The sequence below is a fragment of the Ranitomeya imitator genome, chromosome 8 (genome assembly GCF_032444005.1).
Source record: "Ranitomeya imitator isolate aRanImi1 chromosome 8, aRanImi1.pri, whole genome shotgun sequence".
In the NCBI taxonomy this organism is placed as follows: domain Eukaryota; kingdom Metazoa; phylum Chordata; class Amphibia; order Anura; family Dendrobatidae; genus Ranitomeya; species Ranitomeya imitator.
Genome location: NC_091289.1, coordinates 5,721,124 through 5,744,398, shown reverse-complemented (window position 1 = coordinate 5,744,398; position 23,275 = coordinate 5,721,124). Strand labels below are relative to the sequence as shown.

Below are 23,275 nucleotides of genomic sequence, written 5' to 3'. Positions count from 1 at the left end.
CGGACACCACATACTTTTGTAAGTGTACTTTTTGCTTGCCTTTCCTTCTGCCATAGTTCGGTTGCAGTGGCAATAGCATCATTTCGGTGATTGCGCTACATTATATACATGCCGTTTGGCAGTTAAACAAGTAGCTTAATCTACCTTATAGTGCTCTTCCCTATCACACTGAGCCATTCTGATTGTATGATGATTTACTGTCTGGCCAGTGTTTGTTGGCATAAATAGGCAGTTTGTGTATTTTGGTCTGGCATTTGCCATTGTATACTTAGACAAATATTATCTTGGTGTTATGTGTATAGGTCCGTTCTGTGTACATTGGAGGTTTTTTCTTTGTTTATTGTTTATTGTTGGCATTATTATATTATTAATAAAATTACTGATTTTACTATGGTTTAGTGTGTATTATAGGGGTCTATGGCTTCGTGCGGCGTATTAGACTTCTAAGTGGGTTTTTGAATATTACAAATTACACACAGTAATTATATAGTGACCTTTTGATCGAGTTTATCATATTAGTGAAAATGTTTATTTTCCATATTCTAGGATGTTTCTACTCGTACATTGTTTGTTTCATCTTCCAATAAATTGAACTGATCCAGACCATTATTGATTAATTAGTCATAAAGATTGTGGTCAAAAGATAGAAAGTCATAGGCATGAAGGGAGGCTATAACGCAGATTTTTATCTATAGTTCCCGTCAATCATTTTTCGATCACCATTCTTTTCTTTATTGCTTTCGTATAGGTTAAGACTATCCTAGTACTTAATGTACTATGAGTACAAATATAAGAAGACGGCAGTGCAATGGCCGCACTTCTGCTATGTGGGAGACATGACAGGAGAAGACAAACAGGTTCCAGCGGACACTAAAGTGTTGACTGATGAGACCATTTAGAGAAAGGTTAAAAAAGTTAGCACATTTTTCTTTGTTTATGAGAAAAGACACAAATTGTGGACACTTGCTCCAGGGCAACCGATCGGCATCTTGCACGCCCCACTGTGGTGGATTCCTATTACGGCGGCCACCAGATGATCCTCCGCTTTTCTATGCACAACTTCAACCCTTTCTATAATTGTGTTGCAAAAAATAAAAGCTACCGGGAATGCGAAAGCTACAAAGTGACACAATCACCATGATAATAGTGATTAGATGTAACGTTTCCTGCAAATCCAGGAGACGATTCAACCCCGGATCATCAGAAGATGCAGCACGGTATAAGCTCCGCTCAGGGCTTTGTTATGCAAGATGGGGAGTCTTCACTATTTTATGTGGTTTGGTACTTGTTCACCATGTTCATTTATTTTGCTTATGTTCTTTACCACGTTTTTTCGGCTTGGTTCCTGTTTTTCACCATTTTTCTTTATTTGTCCATGTTTTCCACCATTTTTCTTGATTTGGTCCATACTCTTCTCCATTCTTATTGACTTGGTCCATGTTCTTCACAACTTTCCTTAATGTGATCCACGTTCTCCATTTTTCTTGGTTTAATCCATGTTCTTCACCAATTTAACTGGTTTGGTCCATCTTCTTTTCCATTTACCTTGTCTTGGTCCATGTTCTTCTCTGTTTTTCTTGACTAGGTCCATCTTCAGTATTTTCCTTGGCTTGATCCATGTTTTTCACAATTTTTCTTGACTGGGTCCATGTTCTTCACCATTTTCCTTGACTTGGTCCATGTTCTTTGCAATTTTCCTTGAAATAGTCCATGCTTTACCACATTTTCCTTGGTCTGGTTCATGTTTGTCTCCATTTTACTTGGTTTAGTGCATTTTCGTCACCATTTTCCTTGGCTTTGTCCATGTTTTTCACCCTTTTTCTTGGATTGGTACATGTTCTTTGCCATTTTCCTTGGATTGGTTCATGCTTTACCCCATTTTCCTTGGTTTGGTTCCTTTTTTTCATGATTTTTCTTGGCTGGGTCCAAGTCCTATGCTATTTTCATTGACTTGGTCTTTGTTCTTCACCATTTTCTTTGGCTTGGTCCTTGTCCTTCACCATTTTCCTTGGTCTGGTTTATGTTTGTCTTCATTTTACTTGGTTTGGTCCATTTTCTTCACCATTTTGTTAGGTTAGGTCAATGTTCCACACTATTTTTCTTGCCTTGTTCATGCTCTGCTCCATTTCCTTGGTTTGGTTAATGTTCTTCCTAATACTCTTTGAAATATTCAATGGTGTCACTTTTCCTGTCCTCTTTTTCTGAACTGGAGGTTTTACATCAATAGAAAATGCCATCGAGGACTGCACAAGTCTATCTTTTTCTAGACCCTATCGTGGACATCTTGATGATAGTTACTGGATCCTGGGTTGCTCATCCAAACAAGCCCTGATATAATTTCATGTAAACTGCTCTGACATATTAGTGAATATGTTTATTTTCCATATTCTAGGATGTTTCTACTCGTACATTGTTTGTTTCATCTTCCAATAAATTGAACTGATCCAGACCATTATTGATTAATTAGTCATAAAGATTGTGGTCAAAAGATAGAAAGTCATAGGCATGAAGGGAGGCTATAACGCAGATTTTTATCTATAGTTCCCGTCAATCATTTTCCGATCACCATTTTTTTCGTTATTGCTTTCGTATAGGTTAAGACTATCCTAGTACTTAATGTACTATGAGTACAAATATGACAAGACGGCAGCACAATGGCCGCACTTCTGCTATGTGGGAGACATGACAGGAGAAGACAAACAGGTTCCAGCGGACACTAAAGTGTTGACTAATGAGACCATTTAGAGAAAGGTTAAAAAAGTTAGCACATTTTTCTTTGTTTATGAGAAAAGACACAAATTGTGGACACTTGCTCCAGGGCAACCGATCGGCATCTTGCACGCCCCACTGTGGTGGATTCCTATTACGGCAGCCACCAGATGATCCTCCGCTTTTCTATGCACAACGTCAACCCTTTCTATAATTGTGTTGCAAAAAATAAAAGTTACTGGGAACGTGAAATCTACAAAGTGACACATTCACCATGATAACAGTGATTAGATGTAACGTTTCCTGCAAATCCAGGAGACGATCCAACCCGGGATCATCAGAAGATGCAGCAGGGTATAAGCTCCGCTCAGGGCTTTGTTATGCAAGATGGGGAGTCTTCCTCTTACAACATCTTGGCAAATCGACCTTAAGGACCTTTTGTATCTAAGGAGTGGGGGGGGGGGGGGGGGTGATATTGAATCAGTGCAGATCTCGAGCCGTGAAATATTATCCTTTGTTATGTCAACATCGCTAAGTAAATGGAAGGTGAATATTGGGGGGAGGAATTTAATATTTCCAGACGGCTGTTGACTTAATGCTCTATGACATGTTCTGCAATAAAACGGAAAAGAGAAGGAAACGTCAAGAAGAAGATGCAAAGCGGATGGAATCCTGCATTAATCCAGTATTGCGAGTCGTTGCGCAGGCTTCATATTACCACGGTGCCCATATTCTGGTGCTTTTCCATGAGGCTCCTGACCATCCAGTCTAAGAACCATCATTGGTCCTATCTGTGGTCGTTTCTGCCCGACACTGTAGCGATTGGTCCAGGAGGAGATTTGGGCATTGGAGCGGCTGCTGATTGGGCTCCTGTTGGGATATTGGGCAGCGCAGGGTCGCGGCAGAGACGAGTGATGTAATATAGGGGGATTCTGGTGGGAATATCAGTAACAGACACTACTCAGAGATTACAACTATAACTGGTCTGCAGTGCACAAATTGGGGGCACATTGGTGCGACCCACCACAAACACCAGTGCGCGACTGCAGCCTAATGGTGGATCCATAAGTTGTTTGCCAAACCCACTGTCGCCCAACCATCTGATACATAAGGAGGTGTCCTGGCTGTTCCTACAAAGCAAATGTCAGAAAACCATTGAGTATTTGGGATTTGCATAAGCCTCATAAAGAGATGATGAAATATGGCAAGAGGACTCTGGAGAAGAACAGGAGGGACAGAGGGGTCTGCAGGAAATGGAAGGGTCTGTAAGAGGGACAGAGGGGTCAGCAGGAGATGGGGTCTGTAAGAGGGACAGAGGGGTCAGCAGGAGATGGAGGGGTCTGTAAGAGGGACAGAGGGGTCAGCAGGAGATGGAGGGGTCTGTAAGAGGGACAGAGTGGTCTGTAAGAGGAAGAGAGTGGTCTGCAGTGGATGGAGGGGTCTGTAAGAGGGACAGAGTGGTCTGTAAGAGGAAGAGAGTGGTCTGCAGTGGATGGAGGGGTCTGTAAGAGGGACAGAGTGGTCTGTAAGAGGAAGAGAGTGGTCTGCAGTGGATGGAGGGGTCTGTAAGAGGGACAGAGGGGTCTGCAGAGGATGGGTCTGTAAAGGGGACAGAGGGGTCTGTAAGAGGGACAGAGTGGTCTGTAAGAGGAAGAGAGTGGTCTGCAGTAGATGGAGCGGTCTGTAAGAGGGACAGAGGGGTCAGCAGGAGATGGAGGGGTCTGTAAGAGGGACAGAGGGGTCTGCAGAGGATGGATGGGTCTGTAAGGGGGACAGAGGGGTCTGCAGGGGATAGAGGGGTCTGCAGAGGATGGAGTGGTCTGCAGGGGATAGAGGGGTCTGTAAGAGGGACAGAGGGGTCTGCAGGGGATAGAGAGGTCTGTAAGGGGGACAGAGGGGTCTGCAGGGGATAGAGGGGTCTGCAGAGAATGGAGGGGTCTGTAAGAGAGACAGAGGGGTCTGTAGAGGATGGATGGGTCTGTAAGGGGGACAGAGGAGTCTGCAGAGGATGGAGGGGTCTGCAGGGGATAGAGGGGTCTGTAAGAGGAAAAGAGGGGTCTGCAGGGGATAGAGGGGTCCGTAAGAGTAACAGATATATACAGGAGACAGAGAAGTCTAGTGAAGAATAGAGGGTAAGGAGAGAAAAAAAGGGTCTGGAGGAGACAGAGGGATCTGAAGGGGACAGATGTATATAAAGTGACAGAGTTCTGCAGAGGATGGAGGGGTCTGTAAGAGGAACAGATGTATATGTGGTACAGAGAAGTCTAGTGGAGACAGAGGGGTCTGGAGGAGACAGAGGGGTCTGGAGGAGATTAGAGGGTCTAGAGGAGACAGAAGGTTCTTGGGGAGGCGGATAGAAGGATCTGGATATTCCTTTTGAGATCGTGCCTATGGAGATGCACTTTCGGTGGTGAATGATCCTATGTCCGGCAGCTTTCTGGGCCGTGTCCTCCAGTTTTCGCCCCTCTGTAGACAGGTACAGGGCGTTGTGTTCTGATTTATGGCTGCAATGTAGACATCTTAGGCATGAGAAGATGAAGGCTCCCGGGTACAGTCAGTAACAGGTTCTTCTTTCCCTAGGAAGCCCGGGGCAGTTGGAGTGGACCTCAGTGCCTCGTATTGCCAGGATCACATGTGTACGCAGCCGCCCGGTGGGGTTTGTACTCCGGGGCCATGGATTTTGGCAGCTTCGGTGTTAGGCATCTTTGGAACATAATTTATCATCACAGCAACCACAATTAGGCGACGTTGGTGGAGACGTTACCGGTGATCTCGGGTCTATGAGCCGAGGAGCCAAATGATCAGCTCCTGACAATGGAGAAACCTGCGGCGGCTCCGGCAGATCCACTTACATCAGCAATGACTGAGCGGAGCGGGAACAAGACGCCGCCGAGGACTGGAAACGCAGGTGTGTTGGTGCACGCTGTCATCACGTCCGCAGCGTCAATCCCAACCAGTGTCTGAACACGCACAATGGACGGTAAATTTGTTGCAATTGTCATCAGAATTTGGTTTTCATTTGTAAAATTGCACCAAAATGTGCGCAAATCACGAATCTGTCAGAGAACTTTCTGCGACTCTAAACACGACAATGGCGAATGAGAATGAAGGCGCGAAATGCGTCAGAAACGCCACAAACCCTGTACAGAGGTGAACCCACGCGGACAGTGCACCGGAACCTGTCTGAGCCGCCCGGGCACTGTCACCGGATCGATGCCAGTGTCGGCAGTGGATGGCAGAGGAGCCGATTCCATTTCTATTTTTCTATGAAAACGTTGCACACGATGGCGCCCGGCACACGTCACTACATGACAACATGTTTCCATGACTTCAGTTGTGCAACTTTTTACCAGTTTGTCACCATTGCTTCCCAGTAAAGAGATTCAGAGAATTCCATGCGTCACCACCCCGGTCTGCACACAGCTGCAGACATTGCTTCAGTGTTTCTGAGTCTGTAACCACAGTGTTGGGTCCAATAAGATTAGTGACAACCACTTTGGTAAGAAATAGGCCCAGATTAGGGGTCACTTGCCCCAAAACCTCAGCGCTGCTCCCATTACTGGTATCTGGAGATCGAGTTGTAATACCAGCAGGTGGCGGTGAAGAAGTCTCATTGCAATGCTGGGAGGTGTAGTCCCTCGCATCTGATACATCATCCACGTAGTTTACTGAACCCAATGTACATTGAAACCGTTGTATGAATGTAACCAGAGCAAAGGAAGTGTGAAGCCCCCGCACCCCGGCTAGGTGACAATGGGGTCTCCAGGACACAGACAGGAGGACAGGGGTCTCTGCAGTCCTACAGCTCCTCATGATGCACAAGGCCTGCTGTGGCCCCTCGTCTCTTTGGCCCCTGGGCGGCTGCACCAATGGTCTGTCTGGCCCCGATAACTTGTGTCTCTCCAGCTGTGGGCAGGGGTATAACTGCTCTAGGTCCAGGGGTCACAATCGCACCCGGGCCCCAGGCTTAAGGGGACCTGAGCCTATAAGAAAAGAACAATACCTTTAAACTTTTAAACTGGGGCAGATGATAGCTGGACACCCTGAGGCAATGCTGGAGACACTGGGGCAGATTGCTGGACACACTGGGGACAATGCTGGAGGACACACTGGGGCACATGATTGATGGATACACTGGGGCAATGCTGGACACACTGTCTGGGGGCAATGCTGGACACTCTGGGGCAATATGCTGGACACACTGGGGCAGATTGCTGGACACACTGGGGGTAATATGCTGGACACACTGGGGCAGATTGCTGGACACTGGGGCAATATGGTGACCATACTGGGGCAGATTGCTGGACACTCTAAGGCAATATGCTGGACATACTGGGGCAGATTGCTGGACACACTGGGGGCAGGACTGGAGGCATGGGCAGAATGTAGATATGGGGCATGATTGGAGACACGGGGCAGAATGAAAGACATGGGGCAGGATTGGATCATGGGGCAGGATGGATCCGAAGGAGACAGATGGGGCAGGATGGGGAGATCATATGGGGCAAAATGGATACTCATGAGGGCAGGATGCGAGAACATATGGCTGACGCCAGGAATGAGATAAACGGGGCCAGGATGGGGAATATTATTACCATAGGGGCTAATTAAGGGATATTATTACTGCAGTGATGTACTTAATTTATTTTTTGAGTATACTGTTTTAAATGGGGGTGCGGTCCTGTTACTGTGCAGTGACACTATATCGCCTTTTTTTCTTCATGTGGTGTAATGTAGAAGTTGTGAAAAATTAAGTAATGTGTTCTGCAAGCGGAGCTCGAGATAACTGTTTTATTTCCTGCAGAGACGAGTCCTGGCTGGATGAAGTGATGGCGGTCTGTGCTGGATGAAAGATAAAGGACTTCACCTAGAGATGTCACTGGTGAGTCAGTGTTACCTATACACTGACACTATACACTGTATACTATATACAGAGGTCCTGTGTATAATACCACCAGTGATCTCTGTATTACCTATACATTATATACAGAGCTCCTGTGTATAATGTCACCAGTGATCTCTGTATTACCTCTACACAGACACTGCATACTAAGTACAGATCTCCTGTGAATACTGGCACTTATGGTGATAGTATTGTGCTTTGTTTTTATTACTGATCAGTATTGTAGTATTCGGTCACTATGTGGTGGTAATATGTGGTCTGGAAATGGTGTTGTGGTATTTGTCCCTTGAATGTGCTATTTGGTCACCAAGTGGTGGTAATATGTGGTCTTGACATGGTGCGGTGGTATTTGTTCCTTGTATGTGATATTATTCGATCACTTTGGTTGTAATTTGTGGTCTGGTCATGGTGCGGTGGTATTTGTTCCTTGTATGTGGTATTGGTAATTTTAAAAATTGAAAAATAAATCAAAATATACCTAAATTGTATTGCATATTTTAACAAATATTTAATAGGTTACAGTAGAGTAGGGCCCGGCCATTTTTCTGGAATAATCTGGTTCAGGTATATCATGACCCCCGTCACATGACCGGGGGGCCCACAGTGTCTGAACAGCCCGGGGCCCTGGCTACCCTTAATCCACCCCTGCTTTAAAGAGTTGCAATAAGTTTCTTTGAGCTTTTGCATTGGAACCCACAAGCTTCAAGTTACACCACTGGCTGTGGAACTACAACTCCCAGTATGAATTGCCCCAGGTGCTGGGTTTTGGGGACCTACAAGCCTCTGTGCTGGGGCCGGGTCTGTGGACACAGGGTGAGGTCAGTACATTGAGCCTTTTGATCCCATAGATCTGGATGTCCCGGACCTCGTACACACTGTTCCCTCTGAGACGTTGCGTTTCTTTCCGTTCTTTGCCATCTGACCTCGGCGGATACTTTATCTCAGCTTGGAGAGTTTTCTAATTCTTTCCTGAAGTTGCCTGAGGCTGCAGGTAGCAGGTGTCAGGGTCCGTCCCCTCCGCAGACCCCACCCCGGCCGCTCCTCCCTGCGCCGCCTCACATTAAATGCTATTTGGGTGATTCGCAGGATTGTGTGCACTCAGAGCCACGAGCAGCACAATGAAGCAACACCTCCTGCTGGCACTGCTGCTGGGACTGACCTGTGTCCGTGCGGAGGAGGGGGACACGGCTGCAGGTAAGACGCCCAGACCCCCATTGTGCTACCCCGGGGGGCAGAGGTGACCACGGCTGCAGGTAAGGCCCACAGACCCCCATTGTGCTACCCCGGGGGGCAGAGGTGACCACGGCTGCAGGTAAGGCCCACAGACCCCCATTGTGCTACCCCGGGGGGCAGAGGTGACCACGGCTGCAGGTAAGGCCCACAGACCCCAATTGTGCTACCCCAGGGGGCAGAGGTGACCACGGCTGCAGGTAAGGCCCACAGACCCCCATTGTGCTACCCCGGGGGGCAGAGGTGACCACAGCTGTAGGTAAGGCCCCCAGACCCCCATTGTGCTACCCTGGGGGCAGAGGTGACCACAGCTGTAGGTAAGGCCCACAGACCCCCATTGTGCTACCCCGGGGGGCAGAGGTGACCACAGCTGTAGGTAAGGCCCACAGACCCCATTGTTCTATCCCAGGGAGCAGAGGTGACCACTGCTGTAGGTAAGGCCCACAGACCCCATTGTGCTACCCGGGGGGCAGAGGTAACCACGGCTGCAGGTAAGGCCCACAGACCCCCATTGTGCTACACCGGGGGGCAGAGGTGACCACAGCTGTAGGTAAGGCCCACAGACCCCATTGTTCTATCCCAGGGAGCAGAGGTGACCAAAGCTGTAGGTAAGGCCCACAGACCCCATTGTGCTACCCCGGGGGGAATGGGACATCTTGTTACATTCTGTTACATTTGTTTACTGTTTGGTTACAATGTAATTAGAAAGTTTCTGCATTAGGAGCCGAGCGCAGAGATGACTCTGCCTGACCCCAATGTCTCTCAGGGGTCCGACATGAGGGTCTTATGTTACCAGAGGTTTTGTGGCAGGTGGGAATCAGACGCTTATATCTGTGCCCCTCCTGGAATAATTCACAGGTGGTTACGGGGACGTCAGGTCATGGATGTGGGATCTAGTGCAATGGCTGCGGCCACAGAAAAAGCCACCCGAATTCACAACGATCTGAGGTGTACGGGCGTCTCATCAGCCATAAGATTAAGGCCACGTTCACACTAGCAGTATTTGGTCAGTCTTTTAAATCAGTATTTGTAGCCAAAACCAGGAGTGGGTGATAAATGCAGAAGTGGTGACGAGTTTCCAATTGTGGTTTTTACTGACAAATTCTCCCAGACTGCTCTGCAGAAATCCGGTGGGATCGGCCGCAGATCCTGTGCATTATAACTGTAGGATCCCAAGATGCACGTCCACAACTCCGACATTGAACCACGGCGGATCCACAAAAATGTGCGGACTCCTAGCGGGTCCCTGACCTTGTGCGCCCACCTAAAGCACACGGCACACTGTCCCTTTTTTTTTCCAGGAGACGCCGGGGGTTTCTGCCTATTTTTGCTCTCAGGGCGCAGTTAGACCTCCGTATAACATGGATGACGATCGCATCGCAGAGCTCGGACTGGCCGGCGGCTCTCCAGACCTGAGTGTGATCGCATGTATTCTATGCAGGGTCAGGAGAGCCGCCGGCCAGTCCGAGCTCTGCGATGAAATCGTCATCCATGTTACACGGCCGTCTGACTGCGCCCGAAGTATGAGACCATGTGGAAGGTGAGGGGGTTTAGCGTCTTTCACTTGGTGAGGTGTGGCGGCCATTGCTGCTGTGCTTGTAGGGTGGAGTGAACTGGAGCCATGGGGTCTTATTCTGGCAGCATGGTGCTGTGGGCTGCACCCCCTGCAGGTGCAGTATCCATGCGGCCGCGGTGCTGCATCTTTATAGTCCGGGCCCCTCTGAGAGCTTTGCGGTGACATGGTTGTGGGGTCCATACAGTCCGATCAGATGTCACCCAAGATCCTCGTCTTCAGTTCTGAACATTTTTTGCTGAGATGCAAGAGATCAATGTCTAAGACGTGGACGCGCTCCGGGGCCCCTGCTGCCATGTTACAGCCTGTGCGCTCCTGGCTGTGGCCCTATCATTGTCTGATGACGGATCTGGAGAGAAACCATCACTTCGATCCTCAGACCATTCGTGACCGATAATTATGGAGTCGCACTGCCATGAAGGGTGGGCTGCGCAATGTCTAGGTACCTGGTACGATGCCTGCAGAGTGTGGCCCCCGTCACCCCGCAGAGCGTGGCCCCCGTCACCCCGCAGAGCGTGGCCCCCGTCACACCACCTCGGCCAGCTTTCTTTCTGCCCATAGTGCGTCCTGGTGCCATCCGTTCCCCACACAAGGCCTCCTCCTTTCATCGCTCCATGTCCAGTTCTGGTCCTTGTTATACAGGGGGCAGTCCGGGCACTGACCACTCTTACGATGGTCCAGACCAGACGGGCGCCATCACCCCCATGGGCAGCAATAATCTTTGGGCGACCTTTGGGGGTATTTGGATTGACGCCTCTTCTATAAATTGAATAGCGCAGAATGTTGGACAATTAGGACATTTATTTCGTTTTCGGAATTCTAGAATTCTACAGATCATTAACCCTTTATCCATTCTAATATGAACGATTCCAGTCCTGTTGGGTGATGACCCTCAGTCGTCCTAATCATCCCTTGTTTTCTTTCCATGTGATGTCACTAATCCTTTGTAGCAGACATCACAGTAACTTGGGGTTTGGACTATTTGGGAGAACAAGCAATGACTTATTGAGGGTCTTCTGTCGCTGATGAACCGTCTGCCGGTAAATCTGTTCTGCCAATGTAGAATCAATACATTGTCCGTGCTCCGACCATCATGGAGAGGCTGGAATCCATCTTTAGAGGTCTGTAAGGTTAGGTGCCCCTCCTGTGGCCCCAGCGCTGAGCTCTCATGTCCAGGTCTGGGGGTCTCGCCGTGACGTTCCGGCAGCATGTGGAGGCGGATATGACGGACGCTGTCATTCTGTTTCTCTCGAAGTTAAAGAGATGCATTTTCTGTTGGACTTCACCAGACGTGTCTTCTCTTCTGATAGGAATGTTCAGTCCAGACCTTTAAGAGATAATTGCCAAAATCCTGCGCACCCCCCGGCTCCTGAGCACACGGCGCTGCTGTAGACTAATATCATGGCACGTCCAGACCCTTAGGCAATGGTGGAGGCTGTCAGGAGGAAGCCATTGGTTGTAGAAACGTCACTGTAGGACTTCGGCACATTCACTGTTGAGCTGTGACCGGAAGGGACAAGATTTAGGTAAATGTGCGTGGCTGTGTGTGTATAGATGGTTCTGCGGGGGCGGGGTAACATGCAAAGAAACATCATCTAAAAAAGCTGCTGTGCTGCCCAATAGGATGCACCACAAGTCACAGCAAGCTCCATCCATTCAGCAATCCTAAGCTCAGGGGCAAGATGGGTGACGGGGTCCGTGCCTCAATGATGTTCATTTCTTTACTTTAACCCTTTCAGCTAAGCCAGGAACGTGCCCGACTATCCGTGATTTGTCTCTTGGGATCTGCGCCAAGAAATGCTCCTACGACTCTGACTGTGAAGGCAACCGCAAATGTTGTAAGACGTCCTGCGACGGATTCCAGTGTCAGATCCCGGACGGTGAGTAGGAACCCGACTGTCCGACCGGGAGACCATAGCAGCGACCCGCCGTGACCGCTCCATCTTCATTGCTCCCCAGATAAACCCGGCTCCTGCCCTTCTCCTGAGATTGTCGATGGGACGACCTGCGACCAAACCAAACACTGCAGCTCCGATAACAACTGTGAGGGTGAACAGAAGTGCTGCCAAAACACCTGCAGCGGCGCGTCCTGCCAGAACCCGGTGCGTAGCAAAGTGGCAAGAATGCTGCCGAGTCAACCAAGGGGAGATACAGCATAGAGACAGCAGTGCGACAGAGCCACAAATAAGAGGACAACAGCCAGGGTGAACGCTGCAGAGAACAAGCACATAACATAGAACTGACACAAATCATGGCATAGTCCACAAAGTGACACACATCTGAGTATATCATTATCACTATCACAGTGATTGTGCCTGCAACCACCACTAGGGGGAGCTCCCTGTATACAGAGATACATGATAAGATCCTGACTGCAGCCACCACTAGGGGGAGCTCCCTGTATACAGAGATACATGATAAGATCCTGACTGCAGCCACCACTAGGGGGAGCTCCCTGTATACAGATATACATGATAAGATCCTGCCTGCAGTCACCACTAGGGGGAGCTCCCTGTATACAGAGATACATGATAAGATCCTGCTGCAGTCACCACTAGGGGGAGCTCCCTGTATCCAGAGATACATGATAAGATCATGTCTCCAGCCACCACTAGGGGGAGCTCCCTGTATACAGATATACATGATAAGATCCTGTCTGCAGTCACCACTAGGGGGAGCTCCCTGTATACAGAGATACATGATAAGATCCTGTCTACAGTCACCACTAGGGGGAGCTCCCTGTATACAGAGATAGATGATAAGATCCAGTCTACAGTCACCACTAGGGGGAGCCCCCTGTATACAGAGATACATGATAATATCCTGTCTGCAGTCACCACTAGGGGGAGCTCCCTGTATACAGAGATACATGATAATATCCTGTCTGCAGTCACCACTAGGGGGAGCTCCCTGTATACAGAGATACATGATAATATCCTGTCTGCAGTCACCACTAGGGGGAGCTCCCTGTATACAGAGATACATGAGATTCTGTCTGCAGCCACCACTGTAGATTGAGGTTAGATTATTACTTTCCTTCTGGACTCTTTTTGTCACCACTCATCTTTTTTTCTGCCAACCTCTTGGCAGAGTATAAGCTACAAACACGAGTCTTGTGAGCGGTGTGGTGTGATCAGAAGCAAATTTCGGCTTCAGTTTATGTCCAATCACAACCCATAATATATATAAAAATTATTTTTAAGGGCCCGTACCCCAGATTACCAGCCATGACAGCGTCCCTGTATATATTGCCTCAGATGTTTTTTAACTCTTTTTCGACATTGGGCAGCAGAGCCAATCGGATTATGGCAGATTCTAGGCTCCCCTTTGGAGATTGTTGAAGCATGCCAAAAGTTATAAAAAATATTAAAAAAATAAAAATATAAAAGTTCAAATCACCCTAACCCTAACCCTAACCCCATTCAAAATAAAACACTAAAAAAATAATCAAACATACACATATTTGGTATCGCCGATTTCAGAATCGCCCGATCGTTTAACGGCGTAACCAGAAAAAAGTCAAAACACTAGAATTACGTTTTTTTGGTCACAACATTGCATTAAAATGCAATAACAGGCGATCTCAAGATCATATCTGCACCACAATGGTATCATTAAAAACATCTACTCTGTGCAGAAAAAATAAGCCCTCACCCAGATCATTAAAAATGCAGACGCTACGGGTCTCGGAAAATGGCGCAATTTTTTTTTTGTTTAGTTTTACATAGTTTGGATTTTTTTTTCACGATTTAAAAAAGAACCTAAACATGTTTGGTGTCTATGAACTCGTAATGATCTGGAGAATCAGAATGGCAGGTCAGATTTATTATTTAGTGAACATGGTAAACAAAAACACAAAATACATCCGTGGGATTGCAATTTTTTTTTTTGCAATTTCACAGCACTTGGAATTTGTTTCCCAGTACACGATATGTTAAAACTAATGGTATTGTTCAAAAGTACAACTCGTCCCCCAAAAAACAAGCCCTCACTTGGCCATATGGACTGAAGAAAATTAAGTTATGGCTCTGGGAAGAAGGTGAGCAAAAAATGAAGATGGAAAAATACCTCTGGTCGCTAAAGAGTTAAATATATTAAGTGCAAAGACTAAAAACAAAAAGTTCCTTTCTCTTCAATACGTTGCTGGTCTCCCGATGTAATTGGAAGCGCATCTTCACTTTTTTATTTTTTTATTTTTCTAGGTGTGAAAAACATAATGGAGAAAGAAAAACAAACAGATGAAGGATGAAGAACTTCGGAACCACCTTTCTTTTTTTAGAGTTGCGAGAGAACATTTCTAATTCTCCTCCACCATGAAATGTATCCACTTCTATACAATCTCTTGTAAATGACAATTTTAATAAAATATTCAACTTTTTTTTTTGCCTCAGAGAAAAGTATTTGTAATATTCCGTTCATTGATTTGTTTATGGCTGCGATACAAGACATCAGTCACCAGGTGGCGACAACTTCCTGCCTGTGACATGAGGCTTTTTTAACTACACAGCGCCACCTGGTGTCAGGTCTTGTTAGTTACAGTTTTATGCACGTTTTTTTTTTTGTTTTTTTCTACCAAATTCTTTTTTTTTTTTTTTTTTTTTTAAACAACCACAGAAAAAGTAGAATGAAGTAAATCTACAGCCCGGCCTCGTGGTCGTATCGTTTAGCCGCAGAATACAGGGGCGGAGTCTGCTGCTCATATATAAAAAGTCTTTAATGGAATTAGCATAAAGTAGCGACGTTCGTGTAATATATTAATATTCAGCACCTGGTAAAAAAAAAAACAATAAAAGATAACAAGCGGCATTAAGGCATCAGAGTAGTGCATATCAGTTCGAGGCTCAGGATGATGGGAGACTCCATCCATGAGGCGGAGGTGACCTGATCAGGAAGACGGGGGTGGGGTGGGGGGTCCCCAATAAATAGACGCCGCCGGGGTTATGGTGGTAAAGTCTCTGGGTGCAGAGCGGAGTCCGGCTCATGAGGTTTCTTCACTTTCCTTCATCCACAGCCGAGATTCCTCCACGTCCTTCGTCACGACTAGGAGGATCTCGCAGCTTCCCCGGGAGATGCAGCCCTGCAGGAAATCCCTGGAGGCAGAAAGGGTTAAACGTCCAATGAACGAGGCCGCTATATACTGTCATTACAGCAGCGCCATCTGCTGCTCACAGGGAATAAGTGACAATGGGGCGGAGCCATGGAGATCGCCCCATCACCCCGCAGGGGTCACATACATTATAGTGAAGTTATAGAGAGCAGCAGAATTAGAGGCGACAGGACGGCAGAATTACAACTACAGCTCCGGAGGAGCATCCAACTATCAACCACACACTCACACCGGCCCTCGGGGGCCACAATATCATCACAAACGTCACGTAAAGGGAGCTCCACCTCCGGCAGCAGAGGGTGCTGGCCTCTAAATTACAGTAGTCGGGGGAAGGGGCTTGTGGCATTCTCCAGGAAAAGCCCCCGCCTGCACGTCCCCTGGAGGCGGCCATCACTCACCTCAGCTCCCGGGGGCCCCCGAGCCGCACCGGAGACTTCAGCTTGGAGTCCAGGTTGTAGTAGATGCCGCCGATCTGGCGCACAGCGATCCAGTGTTTGCGGGTGATCGGGAGAGAGAAGAACCCCAGGGAGATGGGCGACGGGATGTTCAGGATGAAGCCGAAGATTTCACTCAAGGCCAAAGTGTCCAGAGACCTGCAGGGGAAGAGGCGGAGCTTAGAGATCCTCAGGGGCCGGCACAGGCCCGCCCAGAATCTGCCATGAATACAGATCTCTAAGGTCAGGGGTCGTCATCACCTTCTCTTATCCCACCACACGGCAGCGTAGTCCAGAGTCTGCAGCGCCGCCATGATGACATTGACGTCATAGTTACCGGTGCCGAGGAAACTGCGATGCGGATTTATCACCGAATTCGGAGACAACCTGGAAATAAAAGGCAAATAACCCAGCGGTCTAATCCGAAACGTCCAACAGCCGCTGCCCTCCCCTCCCTGCTCTCTCTTCCTTCCCTGCTCCCTCTCTCCCCCCACCCCCCTCTGCTCTCTCTTCCCTGCTCTCTCTCCCCTCCCTGCTCTCTCTGTCTCTTACCTCCCAGCTCTTTCCCCTCCGTGCTTCCTTTCCTCCCTGCTCTCTCCCTCTTTCTTTCCTCCCTGCTCTATCTCCCTCCTTATTCCCTCTGCTCCCTCTCTCCCCTCCCTGCTCCCTCTTCCCTACCTGCTCCCTCTCTCCCCTACCTGCTCCCTCTCTTCTCTCCCTGCTTCCTCTTCCCTCCCTGCTCTCTCCCTCTTTCCTCCCTGCTCCCTCTCTTCCCTCCCTGCTCCATCTCTTCCCTCTCTGCTTCCTCTTTCCTCCCTCTCTCTGCTTCCTCTCTTCCCTCCCTGCTCCCTCTGCTTCCTCTCTTCCCTCCCTGCTCCCTCTCTTCCCTTCCTGCTTCCTCTCTTCCCTCCCTGATTCCTCTCTTCCCTCCCTGATTCCTCCCTCCCCTCCCTCCCTCTCTTTCCTCCCTGCTTCCTGTCTCCCCTCCCTGCTTCCTCTCTTCCCTCCCTGCTCTCTCTTCCCTCCCTGCTCCCTCTCTTCCCCCCTGCTTCCTCTCTTCCCTCCCTCTCCCTCTTTCCTCCCTGCTTCCTCTCTCCCCTCCCTCTCTTTCCTCCCAGCTTCCTCTCTTCACTCCCTACTTCCTGTCTCCCCTCCCTGCTCTCTCTCTTCCCCCCTGCTTCCTCTCTTCCCTCCCTCCCTGCTTCCTCTTTCCTCCATGCTCCCTCTCTTTCCTCCCTGCTTCCTCTCTCCCCTCCCTCTCTTCCCCCCTGCTTCCTCTTCCCTCCCTGCTCCCGCTTTCCTCCCTGCTCCCTCTTTCCTCCCTGCTCCCTCTTTCCTCCCTGCTCCCTCTTTCCTCCCTGCTCCCTCTTTCCTCCCTGCTCCCTCTTTCCTCCCTGCTCCCTCTTTCCTCCCTGCTCCCTCTCCCCCTCGCTGCTTCCTCTCTTCCCTCCCTGCTCCCTCTTTCCTCCATGCTCCCTCTCTTTCCTCCCTGCTTCCTATCTCCCCTCCCTGCTCCCTCCCTGCTTCCTCTCTCCCCTCGCTGCTCTCTCTTCCCTCCTTCTCTTCCCCCCTGCTTCCTCTCTTCCCTCCCTCTCCCTCTTTCCTCCCTGCTTCCTCTCTCCCCTCCCTGCTTCCTCTCTTCCCTCCCTGCTTCCTGTCTCCCCTCCCTGCTCTCTCTTCCCTCCCTGCTCTCTCTTCCCTCCCTGCTCCCTCTTCCCTCCCTGCTCCCTCTCTTCCCTCCCTCTCCCTATTTCCTCCCTGCTCCCTCTCTTCCCTCCTTGCTTCCTCTTTCCTCCATGCTCGCTCTTTCCTCCCTGCTTCCTATCTCCCCTCCCTGCTCCCTCTCTTCCCTCCCTCTCATCCCTCCCTGCTCCCTCTTTCCTCCCTGCTCCCTCTCTTTCCTCCAAGCTTCCTCTCCCCTCCCTGCTTCCTCTCTCCCCTCGCTGCTCCCCCCTGCTTCCTCTTTCCTCCCTCTCTTCCCTCCCTGCTCCCTCTCTTCCCTCCCTGCTCCCTCTCTGCTTCCTCTCTTCCCTCCCTGCTCCCTCTCTTCCCTCCCTGCTCCCTCTCTTCCCTCTCTGCTTCCTCTCTTCCCTCCCTGCTCCCTCTCATCCCTCCCTGCTTCCTCTTTCCTCCCTGCTACCTCTTCCCTCCCTGCTCCCTCTCTTCCCTCCCTGCTTCCTGTCTCCCCTCCCTGCTCCCTGTCTTCCCTCCCTCTCACCTCCCTGCTTCCTCTCTTCCCTCCCTGCTTCCTCTCTTTCCTCCATGCTCCCTCTCTTCCCTCCCTGCTTCCTCTCTTCCCTCCCTGCTCCCTCTCTCCCCTCCCTGCTCCCTCTCTCCCCTCCCTGCTCCCTCTCTCCCCTCCCTGCTCCCTCTCTCCCCTCCCTGCCTCCTCCCCGCTTCCTCTCTTCCCTCCCCGCTCTCTTCCCTCTCTGCTTCCTCTCTCCCCTCTGCTTCCTCTCTCCCCTCTCTGCTTCCTCTCTCCCCTCTCTGCTTCCTCTCTCCCCTCCCTGCTTCCTCTCTCCCCTCCCTGCTTCCTCTCTCCCCTCCCTGCCTCCTCCCCACTTCCTCTCTTCCCTCTCTGCTTCCTCTCTTCCCTCCCTGCTCCCTCTCTTCCCTCCCTGCTCCCTCTCTTCCCTCCCCGCTCCCTTTCTTCCCTCCCCGCTTCCTCTCTTCCCTCCCCGCTCCCTCTCTTCCCTCCCTCCTCCCTGCTTCCTCTCTTCGCTCCCTCTCTCTCTTCCCTCAATCCTCCCTGCTTCCTCTTTCCTCCCCGCTCCCTCTCTCTTCCCTCCCCGCTCCCTCTCTTCCCTCCCTCCTCTCTGCTCCCTCTCTTCCCTCCCTCCTCCCCGCTTCCTCTCACCTCCCTGCTTCCTCTCTCACCTCCCTGCTTCCTCTCTTCCCTCCCTGCTCCCTCTCTCTTCCCTCCCTCTCTTCCCTCCCTCCTCCCCGCTTCCTCTCTTCCCTCCCCCTCTCTTCCCTCCCTGCTTCCTCTCTTCCCTCCCTGCTCCCTCTCTTCCCTCCCCGCTCCCTCTCTTCCCTCCCTCCTTCCCGCTTCCTCTCTTCCCTTCCCGCTCCCTCTCTTCCCTCCCTCTCTTCCCTCCCCGCTCCCTCTCTTCCCTCCCCGCTTCCTCTCTTCCCTCCCCGCTTCCTCTCTTCCCTCCCCGCTCCCAATCTCTCTTCCCTCCCAGCTCCCTCTTCCCTCCCTCTCTTCCCTCCCTGCTTCCTATTCCCTCCCTGCTCCCTCTCTCTCTTCCCTCCCTGCTCACTCTCTGCTCCCTCTCTTCCCTCCCTGCTTCCTCTCTTCCCTCCCTGCTCCCTCTTCCCTCCCTGCTCCCTCTCTCTCTTCCCTCCCTGCTTCCTCTCTTTCCTCCCCGCTCCCTCTCTCTCTTCCCTCCCTGCTTCCTCTCTTCCCTCCCTGCATCCTCTTCCCTCCCTGCATCCTCTCTTCCCTCCCTGCTCACTCTCTCTTCCCTCCCTGCTTCCTCTCTTCCCTCCCTGCTTCCTCTCTTCCCTCCCTGCTCCCTCTCCCCTCCCTCTCTCTCTTCCCTCCCTGCTTCCTCTCTTTCCTCCCTGCTTCCTCTCTTCCCTCCCTGCTCCCTCCCTTTCCTCCCCGCTCCCTCTCTCTTCCCTCCCTGCTTCCTCTCTTCCCTCCCTGCTTCCTCTCTTCCCTCCCTGCTTCCTCTTTCCTCCCCGCTCCCTCTCTCTTCCCTCCCTGCTTCCTCTCTTTCCTCCCCGCTCCCTCTCTCTTCCCTCCCTGCTTCCTCTCTTCCCTCCCCGCTCCCTCTCTTCCCTCCCCGCTCCCTCTCTCTCTTCCCTCCCTGCTTCCTCTCTTCCCTCCCTGCTCCCTCCCTTTCCTCCCCGCTCCCTCCCTTTCCTCCCCGCTCCCTCTCTCTTCCCTCCCTGCTTCCTCTCTTCCCTCCCCGCTCCCTCTCTCTTCCCTCCCTGCTTCCTCTCTTTCCTCCCCGCTCCCTCTCTCTTCCCTCCCTGCTCCCTCCCTTTCCTCCCCGCTCCCTCCCTGCTCCCTCTCTCTTCCCTCCCCGCTTCCTCTCTTCCCTCCCCGCTCCCTCTCTCTTCCCTCCCTGCTTCCTCTCTTTCCTCCCCGCTCCCTCTCTTCTCTCCCTTTTCTCCCGGTCGGTGTCTCTCACCCCCAGCAGATCTCCTCGGCCCGGTGTTGTGTGACCTCCGCCCTCTGCAGCAGGTTGTTCAGCGCGTGGATCGCGCACAGCTCCAGCCGCTGCCGCTCGTGATACACCGGACACTCCCCCATCCCGGGACCGGAAACTCCGGCGCCCGAAGTGCGGACCATGAAGTAACCCGAGTCATGTGACCACGGGCCGTCCTGTGAGTGGCTGCAGCCTGTGGTCACGTGTGATCACAATGGGCGGTGCCTGATGCAGCTGTCATGTCAGCCACTCACAGCACAGACTTGTAAACAGAAGCACGTGACCCCGAGACAGAAACATCCAGACCACGCCCCCGAGTGTAAGAGCATAATAATCCGATGACCGGACGGAGTCTCCCTGCAAGAGTCACCGGGAGAGCAGCCGTGTATCTAATCCTATCCTGTGTGGTACTGACTGCTGAGCCGTGTATCTAATCCTCTCCTGTGTGATACTGTCTGCTGAGCCGTGTATCTAATCCTCTCCTGTGTGATACTGTCTGCTGAGCCGTGTATCTAATCCTCTCCTGTGTGATACTGTCTGCTGAGCCGTGTATCTCATCCTCTCCTGTGTGATACTGACTGCTGAGCCATGTATCTAATCCTCTCCTGTGTGATACTGACTGCTGAGCCGTGTATCTCATCCTCTCCTGTGTGATACTGTCTGCTGAGCTGTGTATCTAATCCTCTCCTGTGTGATACTGAGCTGAGTCGTGTATCTAATCCTCTCCTGTGTGATACTGTCTGCTGAGCTGTGTATCTAATCCTCTCCTGTGTGATACTGAGCTGAGCCGTGTATCTAATCCTCTCCTGTGTGATACTGACTGCTGAGCCGTGTATCTAATCCTATCCTGTGTGATACTGACTGCTGAGCCGTGTATCTAATCCTATCCTGTGTGATACTGACTGCTGAGCTGTGTATCTAATCCTCTCCTGTGTGATACTGTCTGCTGAGCTGTGTATCTAATCCTATCCAGTGTGATTGTGATACTGACTGCTGAGCCGTGTATCTAATCCTATCCTGTGTGATACTGACTGCTGAGCCGTGTATCTAATCCTATCCTGTGTGATACTGTCTCCTGAGCTGTGTATCTAATCCTATCCTGTGTGATACTGACTGCTGAGCCGTGTATCTAATCCTCTCCTGTGTGATACTGTCTGCTGAGCCGTGTATCTAATCCTATCCTGTGTGATACTGTCTGCTGAGCTGTGTATCTAATCCTATCCTGTGTGATACTGACTGCTGAGCCGTGTATCTAATCCTCTCCTGTGTGATACTGACTGCTGAGCTGTGTATCTAATCCTCTCCTGTGTGATACTGTCTGCTGAGCCGTGTATCTAATCCTCTCCTGTGTGATACTGTCTGCTGAGCCGTGTATCTAATCCTCTCCTGTGTGATACTGTCTGCTGAGCTGTGTATGTAATCCTATCCTGTGTGATATTGACTGCTGAGCCGTGTATCTAATCCTATCCTCTGTGATACTGTCTGCTGAGCCGTGTATCTAATCCTCTCCTGTGTGATACTGTCTGCTGAGCTGTGTATCTAATCCTATCCTGTGTGATACTGTCTGCTGAGCTGTATCTAATCCTATCCTGTGTGATACTGACTGCTGAGCCGTGTATCTAATCCTCTCCTGTGTGATACTGTCTGCTGAGCCGTGTATCTAATCCTATCCTGTGTGATACTGTCTGCTGAGCTGTGTATCTAATCCTATCCTGTGTGATACTGACTGCTGAGCCGTGTATCTAATCCTCTCCTGTGTGATACTGACTGCTGAGCTGTGTATCTAATCCTCTCCTGTGTGATACTGTCTGCTGAGCCGTGTATCTAATCCTCTCCTGTGTGATACTGTCTGCTGAGCCGTGTATCTAATCCTCTCCTGTGTGATACTGTCTGCTGAGCTGTGTATGTAATCCTATCCTGTGTGATATTGACTGCTGAGCCGTGTATCTAATCCTATCCTCTGTGATACTGTCTGCTGAGCCGTGTATCTAATCCTCTCCTGTGTGATACTGTCTGCTGAGCTGTGTATCTAATCCTATCCTGTGTGATACTGTCTGCTGAGCTGTATCTAATCCTATCCTGTGTGATACTGACTGCTGAGCCGTGTATCTAATCCTCTCCTGTGTGATACTGTCTGCTGAGCCGTGTATCTAATCCTATCCTGTGTGATACTGTCTGCTGAGCTGTGTATCTAATCCTATCCTGTGTGATACTGACTGCTGAGCCGTGTATCTAATCCTCTCCTGTGTGATACTGACTGCTGAGCTGTGTATCTAATCCTCTCCTGTGTGATACTGTCTGCTGAGCCGTGTATCTAATCCTATCCTGTGTGATACTGTCTGCTGAGCTGTGTATGTAATCCTATCCTGTGTGATATTGACTGCTGAGCTGTGTATCTAATCCTCTCCTGTGTGAAACTGCTGAGCTGTGTATCTAATTCTATCCTGTGTGATACTGTCTGCTGAGCCGTGTATCTAATCCTCTCCTGTGTGATACTGTCTGCTGAGCCGTGTATCTAATCCTCTCCTGTGTGATACTGTCTGCTGAGCTGTGTATGTAATCCTATCCTGTGTGATATTGACTGCTGAGCCGTGTATCTAATCCTATCCTCTGTGATACTGACTGCTGAGCCGTGTATCTAATCCTATCCTGTGTGATACTGTCTGCTGAGCCGTGTATCTAATCCTCTCCTGTGTGATACTGTCTGCTGAGCTGTGTATCTAATCCTATCCTGTGTGATACTGTCTGCTGAGCTGTATCTAATCCTCTCCTGTGTGATAATGTCTGCTGAGCTGTATCTAATCCTATCCTGTGTGATACTGTCTGCTGAGCTGTATCTAATCCTCTCCTGTGTGATACTGTCTGCTGAGCTGTGTATCTAATCCTCTCCTGTGTGATACTGACTGCTGAGCTGTGTATCTAATCCTATCCTGTGTGATAATGTCTGCTGAGCTGTATCTAATCCTCTCCTGTGTGATACTGACTGTTGAGCCGTGTATCTAATCCTCTCTTGTGTGATACTGTTTAGATGCTGTCCCTTTAACGCTGGGATGTGATACATTGCATTAGATCGGAGTGTGATGATGACGCAGGTGACATGTGAGCGGCTCCTGAGTCCTGTCTGACTCCTCCTGTGTACACGGCGGCTTAGTGATGTCA

At 50.2% G+C, this 23,275-nt stretch overlaps 2 protein-coding genes across 2 annotated transcripts; one reads left to right on the top strand and one right to left on the bottom strand.

The window, feature by feature from the left end:
* The first annotated feature begins 8,652 nt into the window (after nucleotides 1–8,652).
* Nucleotides 8,653–14,793, top strand: LOC138647252 (waprin-Phi1-like). The gene is made up of 4 exons (XM_069736147.1): nucleotides 8,653–8,806; nucleotides 12,155–12,295; nucleotides 12,375–12,517; nucleotides 14,618–14,793. Exons 1-4 carry the CDS (start codon nucleotides 8,731–8,733, stop codon nucleotides 14,621–14,623), a joined length of 366 nt encoding a protein of 121 aa, XP_069592248.1. The 5' UTR covers nucleotides 8,653–8,730; the 3' UTR covers nucleotides 14,624–14,793.
* Nucleotides 14,794–15,111: 318 nt separating this feature from the next.
* JOSD2 (Josephin domain containing 2) lies at nucleotides 15,112–20,301 on the bottom strand. The gene is made up of 4 exons (XM_069736146.1): nucleotides 20,099–20,301; nucleotides 16,218–16,343; nucleotides 15,921–16,115; nucleotides 15,112–15,505 (listed from the first exon to the last, which is right to left on the bottom strand). The coding sequence occupies exons 1-4, from the start codon at nucleotides 20,257–20,259 to the stop codon at nucleotides 15,394–15,396; spliced, it is 594 nt and encodes a 197-aa protein (XP_069592247.1). The 5' UTR covers nucleotides 20,260–20,301; the 3' UTR covers nucleotides 15,112–15,393.
* Between the last annotated feature and the right edge of the window lie 2,974 nt (nucleotides 20,302–23,275).